Source organism: Antechinus flavipes, chromosome 6 (assembly GCF_016432865.1).
Source record: "Antechinus flavipes isolate AdamAnt ecotype Samford, QLD, Australia chromosome 6, AdamAnt_v2, whole genome shotgun sequence".
NCBI classification, from domain to species: Eukaryota; Metazoa; Chordata; class Mammalia; order Dasyuromorphia; family Dasyuridae; genus Antechinus; species Antechinus flavipes.
Window position 1 is genome coordinate 151,284,591 of NC_067403.1, and position 27,330 is coordinate 151,311,920.

Genomic DNA, 27,330 nt, shown 5'->3' on the forward strand with positions numbered 1-27,330 from the left:
AATGAATCAGAGATTCAGATTACAATTAATGTAAGGTTATCTACATAAAAATATAAGGCATTTTTTTTTTGTGGGTTGGAAGATTGTATTATAAAATAATAATACTCCAGGATTTTTTCCTACCAGATCCTAATACCTGCCCTTTGAGACATCTAGAAAGTAGGCCAAACCAGTGATCTCATAATCAGTCATAATCTGCACTCTATCATGTGAGAAATCAATCATGGTGTATTTCTTAACACAGGTGCAGTGGTAGTAGACTTTAGATTCACTTTATTCCTGGAAATTATCCTAACCTACCTTGATTTGGGAGATTTGAATACATGCCGGTCATGCTGTTGAAAAATGGAAAAGACCTGGTTTATGATATAACGCACGAGAAAACTCATATTTCATGCTGATAGTTTGTTTGCCAGTGATTTGTTTGAGAATTTGTTTGAGAAACTTGGCATTTTCAGACACTGAGATCATTGTTCCAATTCCCTTTTAACTGGAACAAACACTAACCTGACATGCATGGGTTCAACCACCGCAGAGACTAAGAAAGATTACCATTTTAATGTTCATTTTATTAGTAAACTTGTTAATAAGCTTAGATCCTCTTAGACAAAGAGAAGTAGAACCTTGAGGTATTCATGAGAATGGGAAGGGGAAAAGATCCTATACGCTCAAGCAAAGTTATACATTTCTTCTGCTAATTGTGTGAATTTTCAATTCTTTGGATAATTGTTCAACTTTTTCCTTCACTTTCTGAAGCCACAGTTTACATTAGGTAAAAAGGGATGAGAAAGGATAAGGTATTTCTATATGAATACTATCAAATTAAATTAGGTGATATTTATTAATGTATATGTGTGTCTTGTTCCATCCTTTTCCCTAAATGCATTTGTCTAATTGTGCCTTTGTTTATACCTTGTATGCATGTTAGAACTAGCAGCATGACAGTCTAGCAAATTGGCCTTATTGGAAGTCAAACTTATGATAAAGGATAGTCAGTGAGGATGAAAAAGATCTGTTGATGCTCTAAGTGGAATTGGGCACACTTTCTGAGGCCCTCAAAGAAATGAAGCATCCACACCAACAAAATTCTAGGTTTTTATAGGGTTCTTATCAGGGTTAAGCATGTCCAGGAATTGTAGGGAAGGAGACTGAATCTGGTACTGATTCTTGCTAATGGGAAGTAGTGAGAAAGAAGCATTTTAGTGTAATTGGTGATTGGTTATTAGTTAATATTCAGATGCTCTGCCACTGGGAAAGGGATATTTGGTGTTACTACTTCACAGAATGACTCAAGGCTTTTAAGCTTTCCTAAAACTTCTTCATTTAATACAGTGGGATGATAATATATTTTGAATAGATTGGGGCCAATCATTGGGTCTCAGAGATTGATCTTCTAGACAGTCACTTTAAATATGTCTAGGGTTTATAGCAAAGAAGGAAAATAGCCTACAACAGTACTTGTTCTCACTCTAGAAAAGTCCTTAACTCTCAGCATTTCCCCTTTCAGTGAAACTCTTCAAAAAATTTAAAGGCTCGGTACTAGAATAACATATACTAAGGGAAAGAATCTGAATTTCTCTGCCATTGATTTAATGATGTCTGATTGATAATGCTTGTCTTTCTTTTGTATTGTTTCTATTACCTAGGTTACAAACTACTACTCATATCCAAGTGAACCAGTTGGTGTTCAAAATCTCAAGAGAGGACTGGCCAGCCTGTTTCAGATGCAGTTAACCTCTGGAACCACCAACGAGGTTTGAACTATAGCGGGTTATCACGAAACAGCTATAACTTCTCATTCAGTAATTAAAAAAAAACAAACAAAAAACTGATGCCCTAAGTTATAATTTAATTTTTTTTCAATGAACAAGCTCCCTACTATGTAATTCCATCAGGGAAAAAACCTCAAAACTCTCATAATAAATGTGTATTTAATTTTAAACTAAACAGATTCTCCCATTGACTACATCTAAAAATGTACGTTTTATTCTGCCTCTTAAATTCTTAATCTTTCTGTTGAGAGGTAGATAGCATGTTTCATCATCAGTCCTTTAGGATTTGGGTTGGTCATTTCACTGAGCAGAATTTCAAAGTCTTTTATTTTATTTCTATAGTTATATATTTATTTTTAATATTTTAGTTTCAAATTTTATTTCTTCCTCTCACACCTCCCACAGTCATTGAATAGGCAAACAATATAATTTCAATTGTACACATGAAATCATGTAAAACATACTTCTATATTAGCCATATCACAAAAAGGGAAGAAAAATAAAGTAAAAAATTATATTTCAATTTACACTCAGAGGAGGCTAGCATTTTTCATCATGAATCCTTTCAAAGCATCTAAGTGTTTCACTGTCGATCATCATTACAAAATTGCTGTTACTGGATACAGTGACTTTCTGTTTCTGTTCACTATGCTTTGCATCAGTTCATGTAGGTCTTCCAACAATTCTCTTTCTTGTCATTTCTTATAGTACAATGGTACTCTGTCACAATCCTATGCCATGTCTTGTCTAGCTACTGCTCAACTGATGATCATATCCTCAATATTCATATTTTTGCCATCATAAAAAAAGCTGATATAAATATTTTTTCCTTTTTCTTTGAATTAATTGTAGTACAGACCAAGTAATAGTATTACTGGATCAAAGGGCATATACAGTTTTATAGCCTTTGGTTATAGTTACAAATTGTTCTTTGGAATAATGGAACAATTTTACTACTGTGCCACTATTTGTTAGTATACTTATTTTCCTTCATCACCTCTATCATTTGTTATTTCTGATAGGTGTGAGGTGGTACCTCAGAGTTGTTTTAATTTGCATTTCTCAAATCATTAGTGATTGAGAGCTTTTTTTCACATAATTAGAGGTAGCTTTGATTTCTTCTTCTGAAAACTGCCTGTTTATAGTCTTTGACCATTTATCAATTGGGTAATGACACTTAATTTTATGAACTTCACTCAGTTCCCTATATATTTGAGAAATGAAGTCTTAATCAGAGATATTTGCTACAAATTTTTTATATTATTTCATTATCTGTATCTTTTAGTAAAATGTAGTTTTCCTGATCATCCCTTTTACGTTTGTTTTTGCTTTTGCTTTGTCAGAGATCATAATTCTACATTTGCCCTTTTTTACTTCAGCTGAAGCACAATCAGTTCTGCTCCAACCCCTTATTTTAACTCTGTGTATCTTTCTGTTTCAAGTGTGTCTCTTCTAAACAACATATTTTTGCATTCTAGTTTCTAATCTGTTTTGCTATCTACTTTGGTTTCATGGGTGATGTTATTAAACTATTTATTTTCTTCTGTCTATCCTTCTCTCTTTTTTATCCTGTTTTTCCTCAAGTTTTTTAGAAGTTGCTAAATTTTATGTGATTCTGACTATGCCTGAAATACTTGAATTGTTTCTTCCTGGCTCCTTCCAATATTTTTTTGCTTGATTGGGAGCTCTGGAATTTGACTATATTATTCCTGGACGTTTTCATTTTGAGATCTTGTCCAGGAGATGACCACTGACTTCCTTTGATTTTTATTTCTGGTCCAAGGGTAACAGGCAGTTTTCCTTGATAATTCTTGTCATATGATGTCTAGATTCTTTTTTTTTTTTTTTTTTTCATCATGGCTTTTGGAGAGTCAAATAATTCTTACATCATTTCTCCTTAATCTGTTTTCTAGGTCACTTAGTTTTACAGTGTACTATTTCATATTTTTTCATTCTTTTGATCTTGTTTTATTGTTTGATATATCATGGAGTCATTAATTTCTATTTGACCAATTCTAAATTTTTTTTCTAAGGCATTTGGGGTTAAATTACACCAAGGTCACACAGCTAGTAAGAGTCTGAGGTCAGATTTGAACTCAGATCTTCTTGACTTCAGGGATGGTACTCTATCCACTACATCATCTAGCTACTCCCTAGACCAATTCTAATTTTTAAGGAAATATTTTCAGTGAGCTTTTGTTCTTCCTTTTTCATTTGGCTTTTTAAGATGATATTTTCTTGAGTGTTTTTGTGCTTCTTTTTTTAAAAAACCAAGATGTTAGTTCTTGTTTCATATTTTTTTTTTGCATCATTTTATTTTCCTATTTTTACCTCTATCATTCTTATTTGTTTCTTTAACTTTCCTAAGAATTATTGTAGGACTTCTGTCCAGTTAGGTTTTTTTTTTCTTTGAGACTTTTTGTTTTTTGGTCTTCCCTACCACCACAGTATTTTTAATAGTTAAATTCTTTTTGTTTCCATTTCTCCAGCCTATTTCTTGACTATTCATTTTGGGGCTGGGTAGTAGGAAGATACTGTTCCAGACTTCAAGCTTTTTCATGCTGCTGTTTTTAGAACTAGTTCTAGGGATCTTCAGGTTTTCAGTGCTTCCAAAGTAATGTGATCTGGAAAGAGATGTCACTGGCCTCCTGGTCTGTGCTCTGGTCTTTAACCAGGAAAAGTTCCTGATCTCCTGCAACCACCAATGCTAGTGCTCCTTTTTGCCTTAGAACTATGTCCAGAACCCCTTACTCCCTTGTGTTCCTCTGCACCTTGGAATTGTGACTGAGAGTGTCTGTAGGTAAGAAAGTGGCCAGTTAGTACCAGTTCAACTCAAGGCCAGCAAGATTCCTCTGTAATATCTTTCTGATCCATTCGTTAATCCCCTTACCATCTCTGGACTAAGAGCTCCCAAATCTGCTACTGCTGCTGTCACAGACACCTCCAAAAGTTTTTTGAAGTTGTTTGTCATTACAGTGCTGTTGATATTGTATACATTGTTCTCTTGGTTCTGCTCCTTTACTCTATATTGGTCCATACATATTTTCTAGGATTTCTCTGAAACTATTCCTTAATTTATTTCTTTTGATACAACAACATCCCTGTAGGAACTTAAGACATTCAATGAAAGCAGTTACACAGACAGACCCTTGATTAGGACTGCTTTATCCTGGTAAAACCCAGGAGAACGAAGTACATTGTAAAGTGGAAATTGTCTGGGTAGCATAATTTAATTTTGATAGAAATATACATGTCTGTTACCAGGACTAGAAGAGAGAAGAGTCAAGAAGTTCAGTTGATTAGATGCCCTGGTTCCAAGTGAAGCTCTAGAACTGAATGAAACTTGAGAGTTCATTTAATGCAATCCCTCTAATTTGACAGCTGAGAAAACTGAGGTCTAGAAATACAATGTGGCTTGTCTAAAGTCACACAGAGAACAGATGAGAAAGCCAAGGTTCAAGTTCCAGATTCAGCTTTCCACGTTCATGTTGCAAATGAGAAAACAGAACCAGAAGATCCAGTCAATTTCCAAAAGTTAGTAACTGAAAGTACTAGAACTTTGTCTGGCCATCATACTGACCACATTTCAGATAGATCCATTATATAGAGGAGAAATATATTCAGACAAAGAAAGCTATTAGAGGCCCAGCCAAGATAACTCAACTAAGTTAAGATAGAACCTAGATACAAATCAAGATTCAAACAAATACAAAAAAATTTGGGATGATCATTAAAATCTTGTAATAAAACCCTTCAAGCCTGTACTCCCATCCTTCCAACAATCTGAGATATCAGAAGGTGACATCAAAGCAAAGTTCTACCCATAGCAAGCCCATTTTCCTAAGTCCCGTTATTGGCAGATATCAAAGAATATCAAGGAAATACATTTTGTGGTTCCTGAGTTGCTTGTGGAGTTGTGGTAAAATTTAACTGGAAGGCACAGGAAAAATAATGATGTGCTAGAAGAAATGTATTTCCATTTCCTCCTCCCATTGCAAGTGACCTAGGAAAAAATTATAATTGCCTAGTAGTAAGGGTGACCTTTCTTAAGGCCTTTCTCTTAGAATCAAATAATAAATGAGTTCATTCCAAATTATGTTTCCTCTTTTTAAAAAAATTTAGGTGGACATTTCTGGGAATTGTAAAGTGACCTATCAAGCCCATCAAGATAAAGTAACCAAAATTAAGGCCCTGGATACCTGCAAAATTGAAAGGCCTGGATTTGCCACTCAAAACAAGGTATGAACAAGACCTCTTATTTCAGAGTTTCTAAAAAGTTGTTGTTTGGGAAGAAATGGAAAAGGAGCAAGCATTTATGAATCATCTCCTACATGCCAGGCATGTGCTAAACACTTCACAAATATCATCTCATTTGATATTGATTTGACATAATAAGTATGAAAAAAGAAGTTAGAGAATAAACAAGTATATTTTGAGTCTTTAGTTAAATAGAGACTCCATTGTAGATATGCCTACCATACAAGTTAAATGGATGGTTACTTTGTTTTCTTAACTTGATCCAGAAATAAATAACTGGATCTTGTTGTTGTTGTTCTTATAAGTGCTTTTTCTCTCCTTTTTCCCCCTCTGTTTCCCTGCCGCAGGTTTTAGGGATCAGTTCCAAAGCAGTATCTCTAACCACTTATAAAATAGAAGACAGTTTTGTCACAGCAGTTCTGGCAGAAGAGACCTATGGTTTTGCTCTCAATTTCCAAAGAATGGCTACAGGCAAAATAATATCTCGGTAAGATAAATATTTGAAATTTTAATTAAAACAAATATATTGTTCTCTTCAGTTCATTTCTCCTGACTAGCACAATTTTTTAAAATATAAAAGCTAAAGCAAAATAAAACTAAAATAAACAAGAACCTTATACATTTCTGTTATTTGATTGTGAACGTGTCTTATACTGAAAAAAGGAAAGGACTCCAGAAGAAGCCTGGCTTGGTTAACAACTGGTGTTAGAATCAGCAGGTGCTGGGTCCTTCTTGGACACATCCTTTAATTTTATAGTGATGGGCTGCTCCCTTCTTGGCAGAGCAGATGCTTCTCTGAATGTATAAAAAAACTCCCCTGAGAATTTCCTATTTCTATAAAATCACAAGTACAATTATAAAAGAAGAAAGAGAAGAAATTATTTATAAAAGGAGCATGTCAGATATATTCTCTGGTCTATTTTATTACAACATCTTGAACCTATATTTATATCTTATTTTGATTTTTAGATTGGGTTCAGTAACAGTTCCCATGCTACTGGCTCATAGAAGATAGCAGATCATTATTAGAGTTTAGTTAAGAAATGAGAAATCTCAGCCATTAATGTTGAAATATTTCCCTTGCATTATTTGACATTCTCTTCCTACTTGCTTGGATGTGAATGCTGATCATGAGATCTTTTTTCTTTGGTTGTTTTACAGGCAGAAACTGGAGCTAAAGACAACAGCAGCAGGCCCAGGATTGATGCCTGGAAAAAAAGTTGATGCTGTGGTTAAGGCTGTGGATTCCAAATACGCACCCATGCCCCTGATTGGACAACTCTTCCAGAAAGAATGCAAGCGGTGTCCTTCTGTAAGTTCTCATGGCTCTTCCTGCTGCTATAGAGTGGAATGACGACCACTCACTTGGCTTCTGTTCAATTCCATAAACATTTATTAAGCATATGCTGAATGCTTCACACTGTACTATGAACTTACATTCAACTGGGGGGACTGAGCTTGTACAGTGTACACACAGAATATGATCTAGGACCAGAGACTGGACCTGTCATTTTAGTAGTGCAGAGAATTGCTGGTTAGGGAAACTTTCACTATGAATATCAGTCAGTGCCTTCTCTGCAGTCTTAAAGAAGAGATTCTTAACCCAGGGTTCATAGACCTGATCTGTTAACTTGGATGGGAAGAAAATTATATATTTATGTTTGTATAATTGGTTTTCTTTGTAATCCTGGGCATTTTATTTTATGCATTTAAAAACATCATTCTGAGAAGGAGTCCGTAAGTTTTACCAGACTGCTCAAGAGGTCTACTACACCAAAAAAATTAAGAATCCATCTCTTAGGGAGTTGCCAGTATGTTTCAGAGATGAAACTTGAATTTAGATTTTCCTGGGTCTGAAAATAGCATTTTGTCCACTAGAGATATAAGCTATATACATAATAATTTTAGGAGGAAGAAAGTGCTTAAAACTGACGGAATCAGGAACTATCTCATGGAAAAGGTGGCAATAGTCTGCTCTTTTTAAATAACAGATCATTTGTTCTTTAAAGAAAGTCAGGTAGATAAGGATGGAATGTATTCCAGATATGCAAAGTCCCAAAGGTGGAAGATAGAATAGATAGGAACAGCCAATAGGCCAGTTTGACTATAATGAGAAATATATGAAAGTTACTCATATGAAATAAGATTCAAAAAGCAAATGGGAATCTGATTATGGGAGTCTTTAAATATCAGGCTGAAGGGTTGTAGTTTTTCCTAGAAATAATAGGGGTGGGAAGGTTGACATTAAATATTGTTGAGGGGTGACATGATCATATGTATATTTCAGAAATATCAGTTCAGTAGTTCTTGAGACCAACTAGGAGAGAATTATAATCATGCAAATATAAGGTGAAGATTCTGATAGAAATGTGAAAGAAATGGATAGATGGGAAAGATGCTGAGAAAAATGAGTGTGATCATATATTGTATCTAGGACGTACTATAACATATTTAACATGTATAAGACTGCCTGACATCTAGGGGAGGGGGTAGAGGGAGGGAAGGGAAAATTCGGAACAGAAGGGAGTGCAAGACATATTGTTGTAAAAAATTATCCATGCATATGTACTCAATAAAAAGTTATATAATTAAAAATATTTTCAAGATTAAAAAGAAAAAAAAAAAAAAAGGAAAATGAGTGTGACTCATCAGCTGATTAGATGTTAGGATGTTAGGAAGAAGGAGTACTCATGGAAGATACCCAGACCAAAAGAAGGAAGCTTGGAGGAGGAATGCATTTTGGCCAAAATATGAGTTCTATTTTAGACACACTGAATTTGAGATGCCTTTATTAATTGCAATCAATTCATTTGAAGACAGATTCAAACTTAAAGGCTAAATAATTTAATCCTAAAGTACAGGTATTCATACATCTTATCTAACTCACAGATAATGTGGGTCACCATATTTTGGTTCTAAGGGTAGCCCTGAGGGGTCAGGGATAATTTTATGATATCATTGTTCTAAGCTCTCTTTGGAATACTCCCCACCCACCCACCCAGATTACAAATTGAATGTCTATTTAATAAATAGTTTGGAGAAAGAGTTATTTTTAAGATTGTATCATGAGATCAGTTGGTACCAAACATCTGTGACAAACTTTCTCTCCACTACATGCAAAATTCAGGGGAAAGTGGGCTCAGGCTTAGATTGCACATATTAAAAAAGGATGCCTTGCTGGAAGTCTTTTTCTCCCTTTCATGAGATTCTCAATAACTTCCCCCTTAGGTGCTTGTGTAGTCATTTTGCTAGGCCCCTTGGAGGGCCAGGAGTCCAGCCTGACCATGGCTCTCAGTGATGAAGACAGTCTATATAGATGCCATTTAGGCCTTGGATTAGAAGCTCAGCTACTTTCCTGGACATATCATATCAAAATACCAATGGAAAGATGAGTAATCTGACAAGTCTTCCTCTAAACTAAAGTGGGGAAGAGAAAGGCAATTTGAACAAAGCTTTTCCTTTTCCACCAGGCAGGCTGTTCTTGTGAAGAGTCTCAGCTAAGACTCTACACGCATATTCCAATTTCTGGAATCCTGTGCTTTCTCAACTGTTTGATAATTTGTTGATATCCCTGGGGCATATCCAAGTTTCCTTGACCCAACTATCTGTGATTCTTGTGTAACTAAAGACATTTTAGCACTTGTTTGTGGTTTGATAGGACAGTTTGTGGTTTATACAAGCTATGATTCTACCTTTAGAAACAAATAACAAAAAAAAAAAAGATAATTTCATCAAAGAAAATTACAACAAAGAGACAGTTTTAAAAATTTTAAGGGATATAGCCAAAGCTACATTTTAGGAGAAAATGTACATCTTTTAAGAAAAGATTGGTAAATTAGGCAAACAGAAAAAAATAGCAGTTTTGAAAATCAAAATGATAAAAAAATCTATTGAATTGATGAGTAAAACTAGGAGCTAGTTTTTTTTTAATTAGTGAAATGGACAAAACATTAGGTAATCTTATTTTTTAAAAAGGAGAAATGGAAAATCAGTTTTGCCAAATCAAAAGTGAAAAAGAGAATTTATAAATGCTTTAAAAACATGAGGTCACTAGTAAAGTGACTACAGACACTTGTGGAAACTGTTAATTAAGTAAAAAACAAAAAATATTTTGGATTTTTTTTTTTTTTTACTTCTCAAATATTCTAGGAATTAATGTAAAAATCTACCCTTTTTTTTTTTTTTTCAACATTAGTGGCAAAGCCCTGACCTCAGTTTAAAACTCTATAAAACAATAACAAAGTAACTTATAAGTGAGTGACTACTATTTTAGGTTTTTTAGGTTAAGTAATACTAATTAAGCATGGTTATTTCTGTGGCCTAATAAGAACATAAGACAACCCAATATATATGGTCACCATAACTGAGGGCAATACCAAAAGTGTGTTGTAGGATATAGAGATTTTGCTAACACATTGGTTTAAGTTACTTGAAACTTATAAAATAGGATTTATTCTAGGGAAAAGTAATCAGCTCTTTGTAAATGATTCTGAGAATAAGACATCATACTGAAAGCATCACACTGGATATGAACTGATAGTCATGTTTTTCAGCTCTCTGAGTTCTGGCAAACCAAGAAAAACCAATTGCAACCTGACAACTTGGGCAAAGCTGACTCCGCCAGAAGCTTCTTAGACCTCATCCATCACCTCAGGGCAGCTAAGAAAGAAGAGATTCTTCAGATTCTCAAAAAAGAAAAAAAAGAAATCCTGTAAGTCTCTGGAGCTATCATCTGCTTTTCTAAGGTCAAAAATGAAACTGGGGCAAGAAAAAAAAAAAAAAAAAAGCTCTTTACTTGGATGATTGTTAAACAGAATAGATTTGAGAGCAAAGCTAATAGAATTGTTTCTTGGCATTTTGGGGGTGTACTTTTGCCACAATCTTATGACATAAGGTTAAAAATATAGAATCACTTGACCAGAAAAGGATTTCATAGTAACTGTGTGAAATCTTGACAAGAAACATATTGGAATATTTAAGAACAAAAATTGGTCTTATCCTTGTGCACAAGCAAAAGGTATAGTTCAGTGACTAATACATAGTAAGTGCTTAATAAATGTTGATTGAGGATAACTATTTTTGAATATTGAATAAACTTTGTTTAGATTTTAAAAGGTTTCAATCCTGGTGGGGGGAAAAGGTGACTTCAATTGAGAATTGTAATTTAATTCAAGACATAAATGAAAAGATCAATCAACAAAAATTTAGTAAGTACATACAATGTTCCACCAAGTACTGCTGATACAAAGACAGAAATGAAACAGTCCCTGTCCTCAAGGAACTTTAACTCTAATGGAAAAAAAAAAAAAAAAACCTTTTCGGAGTAGGAGGTCAGGAGTTTCCTCAAGATGCCATGGTTTAAAAAAAAAAAAAAAAGCTTGAGGGTCAGAAACAGAGTTAGGAGAGGAATGATTGGGCCTTTCCTTAAAATGAAGAGTCTTAAAGGAATCCCTCTTTTGGGAAGAGGGGCATAAGGATTGTAGGGATGTTCCAGGGTAACAAGATATATTCTTAAGAATATAGTGGGGGCAACTAGGTGGCACAGTGGATAGAGCACCAGCCCTGAAGTCAGGAGGACCTGAGTTCAAATGTGATCTCAGACACTTACTGATGATACTGTGACTCTGGGCAAGTCCCTTAACCCCAATTGCCTCATCAAAAATAAATAATAAAAAGAGATTGGTAGTGGATTCTGGAGGGTCTGCAGCAGAATTGAGGAATGAGTTGATCTTTGAAGAAAGTAAGGGATTCTCAAAGGCAGAGGGGAGAAGAAAATACATTCCAAACATAGAACAGCCTATACAAATGCCTCTTTTAATATATTTTTTTTCTCACAAAGGCTCTCTATATACTCAAGATGAAGTCAAAAACTGAGTAAAATCATCCTGATGATTCATACCAAAAATTTTCCCAAATTATCTGATATTTCTGAAGAATAGTGAGCTTCAAGAACAGCAACCTGTCTTGTGGACAGAAAGCTGATTTCTGAATTCAGAAGACTTCATAATCCACCTAAGACATATATTGGCTTTGTAACCCGTATAAACTCTCATTGCCTTCAGACAACTCTCTAAGATTATAAATTTCAGTGAAGGTTCCAACTTGCATAATAGAAAGGCAGCTAGTGTCCTAGTGAATATAGTGCGACACCTGGAGTCAAATTGAGCCTCAGACACTAGTTGTGACTTTAGCAAGTCACTTAATTTCAATCTACCTCAGTTACTTCAACTGTAAAATTGTGATAATAATAGCATTTACCTCCTGGTGTTTTATGAGGTTCAAACAAGGTAATATTTATAGAAGCACTTGGCATAGTGCCTGGGATTTGGGAACTGTGCCTTTTTATTTTTGGTCATTCAGTCATTTCAACTGTGTCCTACTATTGTAACTCCATTTGAGGTTTTCTCAGCCAAGATACTGCAGTAGTTTAGCATTCCTTCTCTAGCTTATTTTATAGTAAGTGCTGAATAAATACTTCTTCTCCATTTCTCATCTGTTAGTTCATCATGTCACTTAAATCACATTTCCAGTCCCTATCTTGTATTGAATTTGACTTTTCAAATTCATTAGTATATAAATAAATATATAAATAAGTAGTTATTCATTCAACCCAAATCACTAGTCTATTTATTCATTACTCAAAATCTAGTCAGTCTATGAATGCTATTAGTTTTAGCCCTTAGCACAACAGAAAGTATGAACTAGTTGTTTTTATAGAATTATAGATCTAGACCTAGAAGGCACCTAGAAAGTCATCAGATCTAACTCCCCAACTTTATAGATGAGGAAGACAAAGCTTGTGCCTTCTTTGTGCTTGCCCTAGTCTCACAGAGCTGGTATTTAGTAAATAGAAGAGCTGGCATTGGGTCTCAGGTCCTATATCTCCTCATTCAGGTTTTTTTTTCACCCTCACATTACATAAGTAGAATCAATGACTCATTGAATTTCCTGAGAAATCTTTAAAATACTTTCACTTGAACTTACTTTTTGGAGGGAAAGCCTGCTTTTTTAAAATGATAATATACTACCTTGAGTTTGTTTTCCTGTTGATATGCTAAAGGAAATATACATAGACATGAATTAGATATGAGATAAATATCCAAAATAGTAAATCTCTATTTGAATAGACTCTATTTGAATAGAATTTTCAATAAGATAATATAAGATAATCAATAATCAATAAGATAAGATATCTTCATAATAAAGAAAAAGAAGCCACATCTTTTAAGAATTTAAGCTCTCTTCCCACTCACCAGATCTAAATTTGAATCCTGCCCTTGTGTATAACTAGCTGTGTGACCTTAAAATTCCTTACTCTCCTTGGTCCTCATTTTACCCTCTGAACAATGACAGCAATGCAATTTGTCATACCTACCTCATAGAATTATTGGACCAAGTCTTCTCCAAATTTAACAAAGCAATTGCGTGTGTTTGTATTAATTCAGCAGTTAGTCAAACAGCTATGCATTATAGATTGTAGGTCCTGAGCAGTTTTTCATATGTTCTAGAGTGTGATTATTAAAAAAAAAAAAGAAAAAGAAAAAGAAAAAGGCATCAAGTAGCCTTGGGGCTAACTTTGGCTCTGCCTAGACACTAGTGGGCTGGAGCCACTTGATCCAACAGAGCCTATTAATTCAGTTTTGAAAATTGACCAACAATACCTAATTTATTTTGTTGATTGTTTAGACTTAAGAAAATGCTGGAGAAAATTGTAATAATGCAAATTAAACTGAAAAATGTCATGTATATGTCTGGCCTTATTCAAAAAATATATATGTATGGGCACATACCTGTAACACACATTGTGTGAATGTTTCTTGATAGAGTAATTAGTGTTAAGTACATCTTACTTACAGAAATATTCCTCGGAACTACATCAATAGAGAAGTTTTTTTGTGTCTAGGTTATACAACCCATTCTGAGTGATATCCCCATATTCTAGATCCTCAACATACTGGGGTCAAGTGAACAAGCATTTATTAAGAGCTCAATATAGGTCACACTCTATGGTGAGAGCTGTAATAAGCACTATAATGGCTTTCATAAAATAGATAATTTTAAAGTCAATACTAATTTCCTCTGAATCTTATGAACTTTTTCTTCATGCTTCTATTTTCATATGTAAAGACCCAGTAAAATATTTAGGCTTTTGATGCATAGACACTTAGTTATTTGAAAAGGCAATGAGCAAGGCCAAGAGTGTCTTGGCATTCCATGCATTGCTAACAGTGGAATATAGATGTGTTGATAATCCTTAATAATGATAATGATGATTAACATTTCTATAATGCTTTATATGTATTTCTCTCTTAATAAAATAACTTATTTTTAATGTACTTGAAGATTTACAATGTTCTTTATATTATCTCTTTTGATCTTTATATCAACCCTGTTAGGTAGATGCTATTATTACCTCCACTTTATAAATGAGGAAACTGAGATTAAAAGAGATTTCAGTTGGTAAGGGACTGACTGGGTTCAATGAGAAATTGTAATTAAAACACTTATTTGCCTCTTTTTTCCCTAATTATTTCATCTTGGTCTTAATGCATTTCTCTAGCACTGGAATTCATTCATGATTTTTCTTTTCCAATGGATTTACTTTTCCAATTTTATTTAGCTTCAGTTAATATGAATATTAGTTTGCATTTTTCTGAAAATGCATTATTCAGAATAAGGAAGAAAGGAAGGAGAGTCCCAAAGGAACAAATGTCCTGCAATTAAATAATTTGCTGACTATTCCATAAAGCAGATAATCAATAGAATAAAGATTATAACTAAAATTTCATATTAAAAATACTTGTAATAGTATTGGTAAGAAAGGGTGAAAATTAGGTCTTGTTTTCTTATGGTATTTTTTATTTCCTTGGAAAGATTAGAAATTCAAAGCCTACGTATAGTTGAGCTTTTAAACACCTTCTTGAGTACTCACAGTAAAGATTAATATTTATTATTTAATATCCTTCATTTATTTGGCAAGCATTGTCTTTCAGCTACTACATGGCAGGCAGTCACTGTGCTAGTACTGGGGATGCAAATATATTGAGTGTTTTTCTTCTACAGACCTCAACTGGTAGATGCTGTAACATCTGCTCAGACCTCCGATTCTTTGGATGCCATACTGGAGTTTTTGAATTTCAAAAGTGAAAGTGATGTTATTCTCCAGGAGAGATTTCTTTATGCCTGTGGTTTTGCTTCTCATCCCAGTGAAGAACTCCTAAAAGCTTTGCTTGTAAGTACAAAAGGACTGTGTGAATCTGTGAAAGTAGGGGAGGAGGGGAAAGAAAGCAGTTCTCTTAATGCAATGAACAGAATATTGAAGGGTGAAATTAGATCCGAATTTCTAAAAGAATGTGATGTGATTGTTTATTTTCTCTAACTTTTAACTTCTCATTAAAACTTCCTGGACTGTTTCATAGGTTAGGAAGTGGATCTGCGATTTCCGGGTTATGAGATCTTTTGGATGTTGAACCTTCCTCTATGAGTTCAGGTCGACACCTTCTCTGCAGTTTTTTTAGAGCTTATATCTTAAAGATTTTTCCTAAGAGTTTTAGTGAGAAGACCTGGGTTTGGAATCTACTTCTGGAGATGGAGTCTGGATGGTGGACTAATAGTTAACATTTTTAACTAGCTCATCCAACATACCTTCTGTATATCAATCTATAAAAACAGCAAACTGAATTCTTATGAGGAAAGCCAAGGGAAAAAAAATCATAGTAAGGTATTTTTTCACCTCAGAACAGTTTAGGAAGATAGAGAGATCTGTGGACACAAGTTGACCAGATGCATAGAGCATGGAGGCACCAGAAGTAGTGGTAAGGAGCATTCTAATACCTAGGGACCATAAGGAGGGTAAGACTGAACACTAAGGCTGAAAATATCAGAACATCTGAACCAACACTGGAAACAGAAACAGGTGGGTATCAACTGGCAGTTCTGTCACCCATTATCCAGGTCTACGTTCAGGGAAGTGATGGATCAGGAAGAAGCTCAATTTGATGAGTCATCATAGGGAGGACAATATGCATCATCTTCTGTTGTTATACTTTAACCAATGTTTCTTTCTAACTTAATGTTAATCTCAGCTATTTCTATCTTCTGAAGTAATTCAAGGATTATCTATCATCAGTGACTTCCAAATGGCTCTGGAAAATGTGTTGGGGTCCTAAAGCATGAAACTTTAATACTTTTTGTAGAATAAAGCCATTTTACTTGTACAGTAGAATATATGTTTCTCTACCTATATACTGCAGAAAAATTAAATGTATCAATAACATCTATTTCTATTTGACTAACAGAAGACATTCAAGAGCCCCATTGGAAGTAATGATATCAGAGAAACAGTCATTATTGTGACTGGTGCACTTATCAGAAAATTGTGTCAGAATGAAGCCTGCAAAGCCCCAGTAAGTGACAATCATTTTGCTAATTTCTTTTACAAACTGTCAGTCATCCAGCTATTTTTGGTTTATTTTGAGTGCTTCCTTACATGCCTAGCATTATAGGGCCTTAAGTACAGTTATGCTCTTGGATATAGACAAGATTTCTGAGAATATCTGAAAACAGAAGTCAACCCACAATGGGAATCTTTTATTTAGTTATTTCTAATTATTTAGGAGTTGCATACTTCTTTAATCTGTGTATTTTGGTTTTATATGATAAAAGTCACTCCATTTGTTTAGAAAATCTGCCAGCTCCATATTTTCATATTTTAAAAATTAAAGTTTTACTGATTTCTCTTATTTTTAAATCATAATCATTTCTGAATTCATTGAATCCTACATGCATATGTCTATTCAATGAGCCTCTCCTTGTAATAAAGGAAAACATCTAAGCAAAACTAAATGACATTCTTGAATATGTCTGATAGGCTCATCTCCATACCACATCCCCACTGATTCCACAAAAAGAGAGAGGTTAATTTCCATTTCTCTTTAAAAGAGTCAGGACACTTATGAAATGTTTGAGTTTTTGCTTGCATTTTTGTCATTGTGCATCTTGTTTTCCTGGTCTTAATTATTTCACTGTACATCAGTTCATATAAGTATTTCTATATTTATCTGAATTCCTCATATTCATTTTTTATTTTGGTCTAATATTCTGCTTTATTTATACGCCACAATTTGTATACCCTTGTATACTATGAATATTTAATTACATATGAGATTTTTCTTGTCCTCCTTGGGATATGTGCCATGTTGGGAATCAAGGCTTATGGACTGTTCAGTAACTTTTCTCACATAATTACAAATTATTTTTTAGGATGTTCAGAATAATTCACAACTCCTTCAATAATATATGACTATACCAGTCTTTTCATAGTCCAACATTGCTTCATTTTTTATCTTTGACAATTTACTGAGTGTGAGGTAAAACTTGAGAGTTATAATTTGCATTTTTCTGATTATTAGTGATGACGCACCAGGGAAAGCTCTTGATCTCTATGTCTGGGATGCCAGACTTTTATTAGCAGTACAAAGATTTTTTCTCCCAATTGTCAGTTATTATCCTTCCCACTTAAATTTTGTTAAAGTAAAAGTTATGTCATATATGTATGTAAGTTTATAAATTTTATCCCTTAATTAAGAATTCTCCACCTAGAAATAGCAATCAGAGCAAGCAAAATGCTGTTTTCCCTTTTATTCTGTTTTTTAATGATGAGAACGTTTATATTCAAATCTCTGTGTTCTTTTAAGACAACACATACACACACACAGACAGAGCTACCTTTCAAGAATAATTGAAAAGGAGGAAGCTAAGATTGATCAAAATCAAACAAAACTCTTTTTTCTGCTGTGAAGATGATAAGCTTATGAAAACATACACTTTTCCCCCCTGCCAGTGTTAAAAATTTCAAAGCAAGTTTCAATTATGTTTTATCCGTTCACTCTCAGAAAGATAGGGTTTCACTTTCTAAGGGGTACTAAACAGCTATAACAGCTAAATTAGTGGAGTTTTGAAACAGAGAAAGATGCAAGCAGGTGTAGCTTTTACTGATATCATCAATAAATGTAGAGTTAAGTATTTGTCAAATGGGGATCCAAGTCCCATTTGCCATTTGCATATTATCTAAGCTCATTTAGTGATGGCTGAGAAAGGCAGAGAGACATAGAGAGCCGGCCTTGGAGCCATAGAGACCTGGGTTGAAGCCTTGCCCCCAATACACAGTGATTTTGTGGTACCACTCAGTGTCCTTGGCAGTACTCAGAGATTCTGAGCTGTAGAGAATATGAAGAGAAGTTCTACTGACCTTATGCCAATGATATCAGAAGAATAATTCCCATCTATCTGAAGGATATTATTGAGTGACAGATATTTTTGCTTCCTTGTAATTTAGACTTGAGTTCCGTTAGCTTAAACTTGTTTGCTTTCTTAAGAATGAGGGTACTAGGAAGGGGAGTATACAGAATGCCTGGAAAATAGAAAGACTTCAAGAAAGAGTTCAAGTCCAGCCTCAGATATTTATTATCTGGGTGACTTTGGGAAAGTTATTTAACTCTGTTTGCCTCAATTTCCTCAACTGCAAAATGGCTGTAATTATAGACTTAAAGGTTACTGTAAAATTAGTAATAATTGTAAAGCCTGGCACATTTTATAGTAAGCAATACATATTAGCTTTTATTATTATTATGAAGCTGATATCTATACATATTTGTTTTTCTTGTTTTATCAATATGTTGGGAATGAGAGGGTGAGAAGGAAAGAATGCAGACTTGAAAATAAAATAAAGTTGAATTTTTTTAAAACTACATAAAACTGATATGCCTGATATCTGTACTAACACACTTGAAGCTTGCTTGAACTTCCAAAACAGTAATTAGTTTTAGAGGCATTCTGTATGCACTAATTGATGATAAATTGGAAGACTCCTGCAAGCAGGTTTTGTTTCATTTTTTTATATTTGCATTCTCAGCACTTAACACAATATATGGCACATAGTAGGTGCTTAATAAATGCTTGTTGATTTATTGATGATATCATTAAAATCTTGTGTAATTGACCATTTAGATACTTTGACAATTTAGTTTTTCACTCAATAAAAAATTTGCTAAACATTCAACTATGTTATAGGGAAAACTAGATACTATGTATAAAATCATACTTTTTTTTATATATTCCCAGCCTTCAAGGAATTTATATTTTACTAACTTTTGAGACCATTGAGCATGAAAAATACAACTTGGCACATTCAGAATATGACAAAAACTATTACCAATCATGTTCTTTCCTTCTAAAAATGCCTTAGGGTTTTGTTTTAAGACAATCAGCTTAACTTACATTTAATTTACTAGTGACTGGCATGTTTGGGAGAAATGTTCTGGTTCATCCATTCAAGTGAAGTGTCATAAAGAATATCATCAAAGCAATAAGTGATTGAAAATGAAGTGGGACATAAGCTTTTTTGGGAATCTAGGCAAGGGAAAAAGAAAACTTTATATAGCCTTTGTGTCTTTTACCCATTGTACATATTTCTGAAATAATGTCCTTGTTCTCTTTAGGCAGTGGTTGAAGCCAAGAAACTGATCCTGGGAGGCCTTGAAAAAACAGACAAAAAGGAAGACATTAAGATGTATTTGTTAGCTCTGAAGAATGCTCTTCTTCCTGAAGGGATCCCATTGCTGCTGAAATATGTGGAGTCAGATGATGGTCCCATCAGTCACCTAGCTGCAACAGCTCTTCAGAGATATGATAGTGCTTTCATCACTAATGAGGTAAGAAGATTTACTGGATGGCTCCCCCAAATTCCAAAAGCTATAGTTAACCAATAAAATCCAAAGGCTTCCCATTACTTTTAGAATCAAACACCAACTGCTCTGTCATTTAAAGCCCTTTACGATTTGGCTCTAGTTCACCTCATCAGACTAAGTTCCCATTATTTCCCTCTATACATTGTACCAGCCAAATTCTCCTCTCTTCTTCACATTTCCTATCTCTAGGTCTTTGCATAGGCTTATCCGCCATTCTTGTCAGGCCCTCCCTTTTTAACACTAACCCTTTTTTCAAAGCTGGACTCAGATGCCACTTCCTACATTGGGCCTTTCCTGATATTGCCAGCTACAGTATACATTTATTTAAAATACATTTATATCTGTACATATTGTTTCTCTGGGTAAATTGTTACCTTCTTGAGAACTAAGAACTGTTTCGTTTTTGCCTTTGAATCACTAATACCTAACATATTGCCTGGTGTATAGTAAGTGCTTTATAAATGCTTGTAGATTGATTAAATTTAAGTGAATTTTGCTTCATTGTCCCACCACAACATAGGCACCATTGCAGATCTTTGTACCACGTCATACCATGCCATGTGATCTTAAGCATGGAAGCAAAGGAATATGCTTTCCAGTAGTTCACATCTTCCTGTGTCCCTGGACCTGCTTCACACACGGCCAGTAGCATAAAGTATAGCCTGGACATTTGAAACAAATTAAATATACTTTTTTTTTTAAAGGGATGATTAATTTGGATCAATTTAACAAGCATTTGTTTAGTGCCTCATTATGTGCTTGGCACTGCACTAAGCACTGGAAATATAAAGACAAAAACAAAACAGTTCTTGTTTTCAGAGAATTTTCATTCTACTTGAAATACAAAATGTACACACATAAATAACTAAATATATGAAAAATAAATACCATAAATACCAAGTCATGGAGTGAAGAAGAATACTACTCTCTGTTGTAGAGTGTGTCAGTTGAGCTGAGTCTTGAAGAAAGCAAAGATTGACTCTCTTCCTCCATACCCTCTCATTCTCCAAGTATTCTTGCTTTCTGTATTCATTTTTATCCATTTCTTTATTCATGGGGCTGCATTCTCATCACCTTTCCCCTGGATTTTTGTAACAGCATCCTGATTGGTCTCCTTGTATTCAACTTCTCCCCTCTCCCAATCATATAACACACAGATGCCTAGTCCTCAAGTCTCGAAGTATCACTCTCCTCCTCAGGGAACTTTAGGGTTTCCAAGATAAAATACAAATAACTTTGTCATTTGAAGCCAATCAAAATCTGGACCACACAATTTCTGTATTCTTGGCAAATTGACCTAGTTGCTAGATTTCTTCATGAATCTCCCCAAGTGTAGAATTTATCTCTGCAACATTTCTTAGAATCACATAGAGACAGCAATAACTGGGATCATGGACATAGGAGAAGGGTCACTTCATTCTCTGAGATAATGGAGAATGATATTGAAGTGATTTGACATGTAAAATTGGGAGGTTGAGGGATTGTGAGATGGATGGTGTCTATGTTTTCAGTAATTAATATGTTGAGGTTATCTGTTAGAGTAGAGGAAAAAGGGAGATGGTGAAGATAATGAGGAGAGAAGAGAAGATTTGTCAGTGCTGTGGTGAATGTGATAGTCAATTAAGAAAGAGTAAAAAGATTGATTTGTAGCAGTGAGGGCCCAACTAAAATTAAACAACAGAACCTTTTGGTGATCCCAATCCAGAAAGTAGTATGTCTTTCTCTCCTGGTAGTGGTGGAAAAATCTAGGATTGGCTTTTGGACAGGAATGAACTTGATAGAATAAAGGGACAAGTGGTTAAGAATAGAAGATGGATTTGGACTATTTAACTAAATAGTCATGATTTTGAAGGGAGGAAAATAAGGCCAGAGTAGGGAAAGTAACAAAGTAGGTCCCAGGAAAGAAGTGAAGAGTGGAGAACTGGAATCAACTAGTGTTTATTAAGCATTTATTATATGCCAGATGGAGAGGGATAGGGAGAGATGAAAAGATAGGAAGTTAAAATTGGAGGAATTTTCAGAACTGTGCATTATGGATCCTTGTATTTGACTAAAGTGGATAAAGATGCAAATTGTGGAAGTAATTCAAATTGAGAAACTGGGGGAAAAGGTCTTTTGAGGGGATATCAAAGTGGGCAGGGATTGAAGAGAGGAATATTGGTGTGGGATCAGTGTGTAATTCCCCATAGGATCTGGATAAGATATCTGTCTCACTGGAGTGAAAAGAGAATGGGAAAAAAGAATGGGGGAAGTTGCAATGAGGAGCAAGAAGCATATCTACTCCTGCTCCTGGCCTGGTAGGGAGGAAGATGAGAAAAAGTACATTAGGTAGTGAAGAGGGTGGACAGCAGTTCACTCTCTGCAAGGGAGAACCCAGCTTTTGAGGTTTCAAGAAGATAGATGGAGCATGAGAAGAAGAGGTTTGATATGAAGAGTAATTTGAAACAGAGATTCCAGAAGGCACCTGTTATATTTGGAAAGTACAGAGAAGGATAATGATATAGAAGAAGTGAGACTGACATGGATGGTTATGTGGGAACTAAGAATAGTAGCAGGGGAAGACCTAAATAGCTTCCTGGATCCCAGGAGCTTGAGTGGATGAGAGAATTACCCTTCAAAGGGCCAGGGATATACTGGGGCCAGCTCAAACCATTGCTGATTGTTAAATTTTCAGTGTGAACATTACAGTTCTAAAACTATAAAGCACTATAAATTAGGGCTTTATTTATTTATTTGTTTGTTTTTATTTTATTTTTTAATTGATTATCTAAACTTAAGAAAATGATGAAGAAAATGGTAATAAGAAATCCTTAAATATGTTTCCTGTAGACTTTTCCCACCTGGAGAGCCAGTTGTCAAACAATTCAACAATTCACCACTTTGATAACATCATTAGCATCAGTAGCTGTGTCCTGAACCTCAGATCAAATGTGATTTAATTATCATTTCCTGAGCAAAAGGTGAAAGAAAGTAGCATTAGCAAGAATCCTGATCCTGGGCAGAAGGCCAGCTTCTCTGGGGCCAGGTGGCCTAGTAATAAGCATCAGAAAAGAGAAAAGCTTGTTTCTATGACCTCATTAATTATAGAGAATTAAGTTTTGGCTGGTTTATTCTCTAGCCAACTGACTGGGGCCCGAGTCCAATATTGGTTTGTTTTTTCTTCCCCTACAATATTTGGCGGGGGGAGGCACAGGTAGGTCCCTGGTTCTTGTACAAAAACCTGGAGGTGAGAGGCCTATGAGTGGGCTCTCTTTTATGGTAGAGGCCTGGAGCCTGGTTTTATTCTGTAGTTATCAATGTTGCAAGAACAGGTTAAAAGGATAATTGAAATGCAGAACAAGGTGAGTTGACAGGTACATTTTTTCTTATAGTAATTTATATAAAATGACAATATTTGCTGCAAAAGACCTCTTTTTCCTTTCCATCAAGGCAAAGAATTTTCGCTAAGTATTTTTGTCATTTATTTTTTCTCTTATTTGTGTGGTTTATTAGTTACTCTTATAAAGTTATGTAAAGGACAACTTTGAGCTATCCCTTGTGCTTTTTTAAGAAGCCCTTCTCACTTCTTTTTGGGCTTTCAGTTATTGTTTAACCAAATAGTGGAAGTTGCAGGATGTAATAAGTGTGATGCTACTGTTTTATCATGTACCTCAAGTCCCAGATCTTTGTCCTGCTCCTCTACCAACCTCAGTGATTTTGATGTCTAAAGCAGACTCCAGGAGCAGCAAAGTCTCTCACGATTCAATTTAAGGAATGAGAGAGCCAGGCACAGAAAAATAAAAAAATATTCCAAATGCCTGGCACAGTGTTAAAACAAAGCAAGCTCTCAGCTGCCATTTACCTATTGTTTTAAAGTTTATGAAGTACTTTATAGATAAATATATATATATATATATATATATATGTATATATATATATACATTTAATATAGGTGTTATTAATAGCACCATTTTACACATGAGGATCTTCAATTTACCATATCTTTTCAAAGTTAAGTGATTTCCATCTCAAATGCTTGTTGACCAATAATAATAGCTGGCATTTATATAGTCCTTTAAGGTTTATAAAGCAATCCTATCTCATTTAATCCTCACTTTAACCCTACAAGTGAGAAAATTGAAGCTGAGAAGGAGTAATTTGTCCAGAGTAACACAGCTAGTAAATATCTGAGGCAGATTTGAATTCAGGCCTATCCTGACTGTGCTAAGTACCTAGCCTGACTGTGCTAAGTACTTTATCCATTGCCCTACCTAGTTGCCTTTCTGAAAAAAGGAAAAAAAAACAAACAAACTAGCATATGTGACTAGCCAATGCTGCATTTATTCACAATGGATTTTCTATGCTGACATAAAGTGAGAAGGATAAAAGGCAAGGAAGGAAGGCAGAAAAGCATCACTGAAAATTGTGCTAGGGAAAGAGTGCTGTCCTCTAGCCTTGCATGAAACCTGAATGCCAAAGAGGCAGATCTGCCCTGACTAAAATGAAACCTTCTATGCCCAGGTGAAGATCGTCATGAATAGGATTTACCACCAAAATCGGAAAGTCCATGAAAAGACAGTGCGCACCACTGCAGCCGCTATCATCCTGAAGAATAACCCATCTTACATAGAAGTCAAAAACCTCCTGCTTTCTATTGGAGAGCTCCCCAAAGAAATGAACAAATACATGCTCTCTATGTTCCAGGACATTCTCCACTTTCGGTCACCTGCAAGGTAAGAGTATCCCTTCAGCCTGCCTGATGTTGGCCATGTCCTATTGCCCAGATCTAAAGACGATATTGAGATTCTGCTGAAGATGGTCCATAGCTGGCTGGAGCAGAAATACCTCCTCAAACACACACACACACACACACACACACACACACACACACACACACACAATAATATTAGTGTTGTACTGATGCTATGGGGACATTTCAGAAAACAGTCTGGTAGACAAGTGCCTCCCACGTATTCATGTTTTTAAACCATCTCTTCTCTATGCTTCCTTTCTAAACTTGGGGAGATAAGATCCCAAACATGACTACAATTCATTGCCTTATATCTTTTGATGGTGAGCCAAGTGATCTCAGGTATTATGTGGTCCAGTGCCCTAGAAGAAAAACAAAGCAAAGCTCAGAGAAAGAGTGATAAAATTTCCATGATCTCTCAGCAAGTTAGTGGCACAGCTGAGGTTTCTGGTGCTCCATTAACCCAGGTCCCTGATTCTCACCAAGCTATTTTCTTTTGCAGTTTCTGTTAGGACTGTCTATAAAAGTTGGTGTGTGGTAGATAGAGAACTGGTCTCACAGAAGGACCTACTTTTATAGCTTTGTGGATGATTTGGGAATTTTGGGAGATGGGAGGGTACACTTGAGGAACTGTGGGAAGAATCAGACCCATGATTTTGTTAGTATAATTACTGCCAGTATAAGGACCACTTATCCTTTAACTTTTTTCTTAGAGAATTGCCTGAAGCACTCATTGGTCCAGGGGTTTGATGGAGCCAGCTAGAGGCGATTATTAAATTTTCAGTCTAATAGTATTTTCACTCTTTTTGTTGTTGTTTGTTTGCATTTTATTTTGCTTCTCTTTTTTTTCTTGTGCAGCATGATAATTGTATAAATATGTGTGCATATATTGGATTTAACATATATTTCTACCATGTTTAACAGATATTGAACTACTTGTCATCTGGGGAAAGGTGTGGGATAAGGGGCAGAAATTGGAATACAGGGTTTTGCAAGGGCTAATGTTGAAGAATTGTCCAATATGTTTTGAAAAATAAAAAGCTTTAATAAAAAAAGTTCTATCAAAAAAAATTTTTTTTCAGGGTAAACCCCATAGAAATCTTAAGTGTTATAAATCAGATCTTGGGACAGGTAGGTGGCACAGTGAATAGACTACCAGCAAGTCTGGAAGATCTGAGTTCTTATCTAGCCTCAGACACTTGACACTAATTAGCCATGTGACTCTAGGCAAGTTACTTAATCCCAATTGCCTCAGCAAAAATAATAATAATAAAATAAATCAAGTTTTGATTTATTTTGCTGATTGTGTAGGCTTAAAAAAATGATGGATAAAATGTTCATAATGAAGATTAAACTTAAATGTGTTGTGTGCTCTCAACGGTTAAACAGTTCCTAGCAAATTCTTCTCAGGGTCATGTAACCAATACATAGCAGAGGAAGTACTTGGACACAGGTCTTTCTGGCTCCAAGACTAGTTCTCTATCCACTATACTACACTTTCTTTATAGCTTGTATTAAATTTTTAAAAATACAAAGTAAGGCTATGCAATGACATGCAAGGAGTACAGGAGCAGGCAGGTTACAAGGATCTTGGCTCTGCCCCTAACTCACAGAGGAACCTCTCTGAGCTTCAGTTTCTTCTTCTAGAGAAAAAGATTATGCATAAATTAACAAGAATTGGGTAGGATTGGTTAAATAGTTACAATAAACTATGCCCAATGTCAAACAACACAGTCTATGCATAGTAGGCACTTAAAGGTTTTGTGAGAAGCAGTGGGTAAAAGTGACAAGAGAGGTAAGAGTTTAATTTGATATAAAGAAAAATTTTCTCACAATTCAGAACTGTGGTTTTTTCCATACTGAATCTCTTCAAACAGAGATAGTTCAACCAGTTACTGAGAAATTAACGGAAAGATTTGTTCATAGTTTGGTAGCTGGTTTCTGTCTCTTCACCCTCACCCCCTCCAACCCTGCTCTTCCAGTTCTTAGATTCTTAAGAAGCTGGAGGGTATAAAACTTGATCTGGAGGTAGCAAGACCTTAGAAGATAACATATATAAAGTACTTTGTCAACCTCAAAAGAAAGAATGTCTTCAGGACATGTCCCTTTGGGACTTCTCTAGCCTAGGATGCAAAGTAAACATAAGGCTTGAAAAAAAAATCCATACTTCTATTTTGTAACTTCATTAACTAGTTATCTCCTCAAAGAAGTTTAAAAAAAAACTGTAGAGGTCTATGGGTCAAAGATTTAGTCTTGGCCAGAACCTTCTATCAACACTGTCATTCTATAGATAAGAAAATATGAGGTCAGTAGTGTTAAGTAATGCCCAAGATCATACCAATAGCAATGTACCAAATTCTCAAATGAGCATTTGAATTCATCTCCTCCAGATTTCAAAGGTTACTCACTTTCATCCTTCCGATATCCAAGACCACACCTGCTTTGGCATATCTTCCACACAAGGGGGTCAATAATCCTATAGTCATTTTCCTCATACAAGCTGTATCCTATTAAGGGGATGCACCCACCAAATGGATCTCAAGCAGGCTCCATTTCTATTGGACACACTCTCACAACTCTCACTTTTGCATTGTTAATTTCCAAATGTCAAAGGTATAGAAGAGATGAGCTCTAATATGTCCTTCTCTCTAGGTTCTTCTTTAAATTTAGAATAACATTAGGAAAATTTAATCTTTCTTTTTCTCTCACCACTATATGTACTCTAATCACAGACAAATTTAACTTGGAAAAGAGTTATTTTGTTACCATTAAAATGCAAGTTTTCTCTTTTTCTCTATTGCAGCAAAATGGTTCGTCGAGTCCT

The 27,330-nt window shown here is 35.0% G+C and overlaps 1 protein-coding gene across 1 annotated transcript in view; it reads left to right on the forward strand.

Moving 5' to 3' along the window:
• The window catches only part of MTTP (microsomal triglyceride transfer protein), a 65,387-nt gene that overhangs the window by 19,848 nt on the left and 18,209 nt on the right, over positions 1 to 27,330 (forward strand). The window contains exons 4-13 of the mRNA XM_051967507.1: positions 1,647 to 1,754; positions 5,895 to 6,011; positions 6,377 to 6,516; positions 7,191 to 7,341; positions 10,583 to 10,740; positions 15,093 to 15,261; positions 16,328 to 16,435; positions 19,529 to 19,741; positions 24,278 to 24,489; positions 27,310 to 27,330. The exon at positions 27,310 to 27,330 is cut by the window's right edge and continues 77 nt beyond it. Of these exons, the coding sequence (XP_051823467.1) occupies positions 1,647 to 1,754; positions 5,895 to 6,011; positions 6,377 to 6,516; positions 7,191 to 7,341; positions 10,583 to 10,740; positions 15,093 to 15,261; positions 16,328 to 16,435; positions 19,529 to 19,741; positions 24,278 to 24,489; positions 27,310 to 27,330 (1,397 nt within the window). The remainder of the gene's footprint in view (positions 1 to 1,646; positions 1,755 to 5,894; positions 6,012 to 6,376; positions 6,517 to 7,190; positions 7,342 to 10,582; positions 10,741 to 15,092; positions 15,262 to 16,327; positions 16,436 to 19,528; positions 19,742 to 24,277; positions 24,490 to 27,309) is intronic.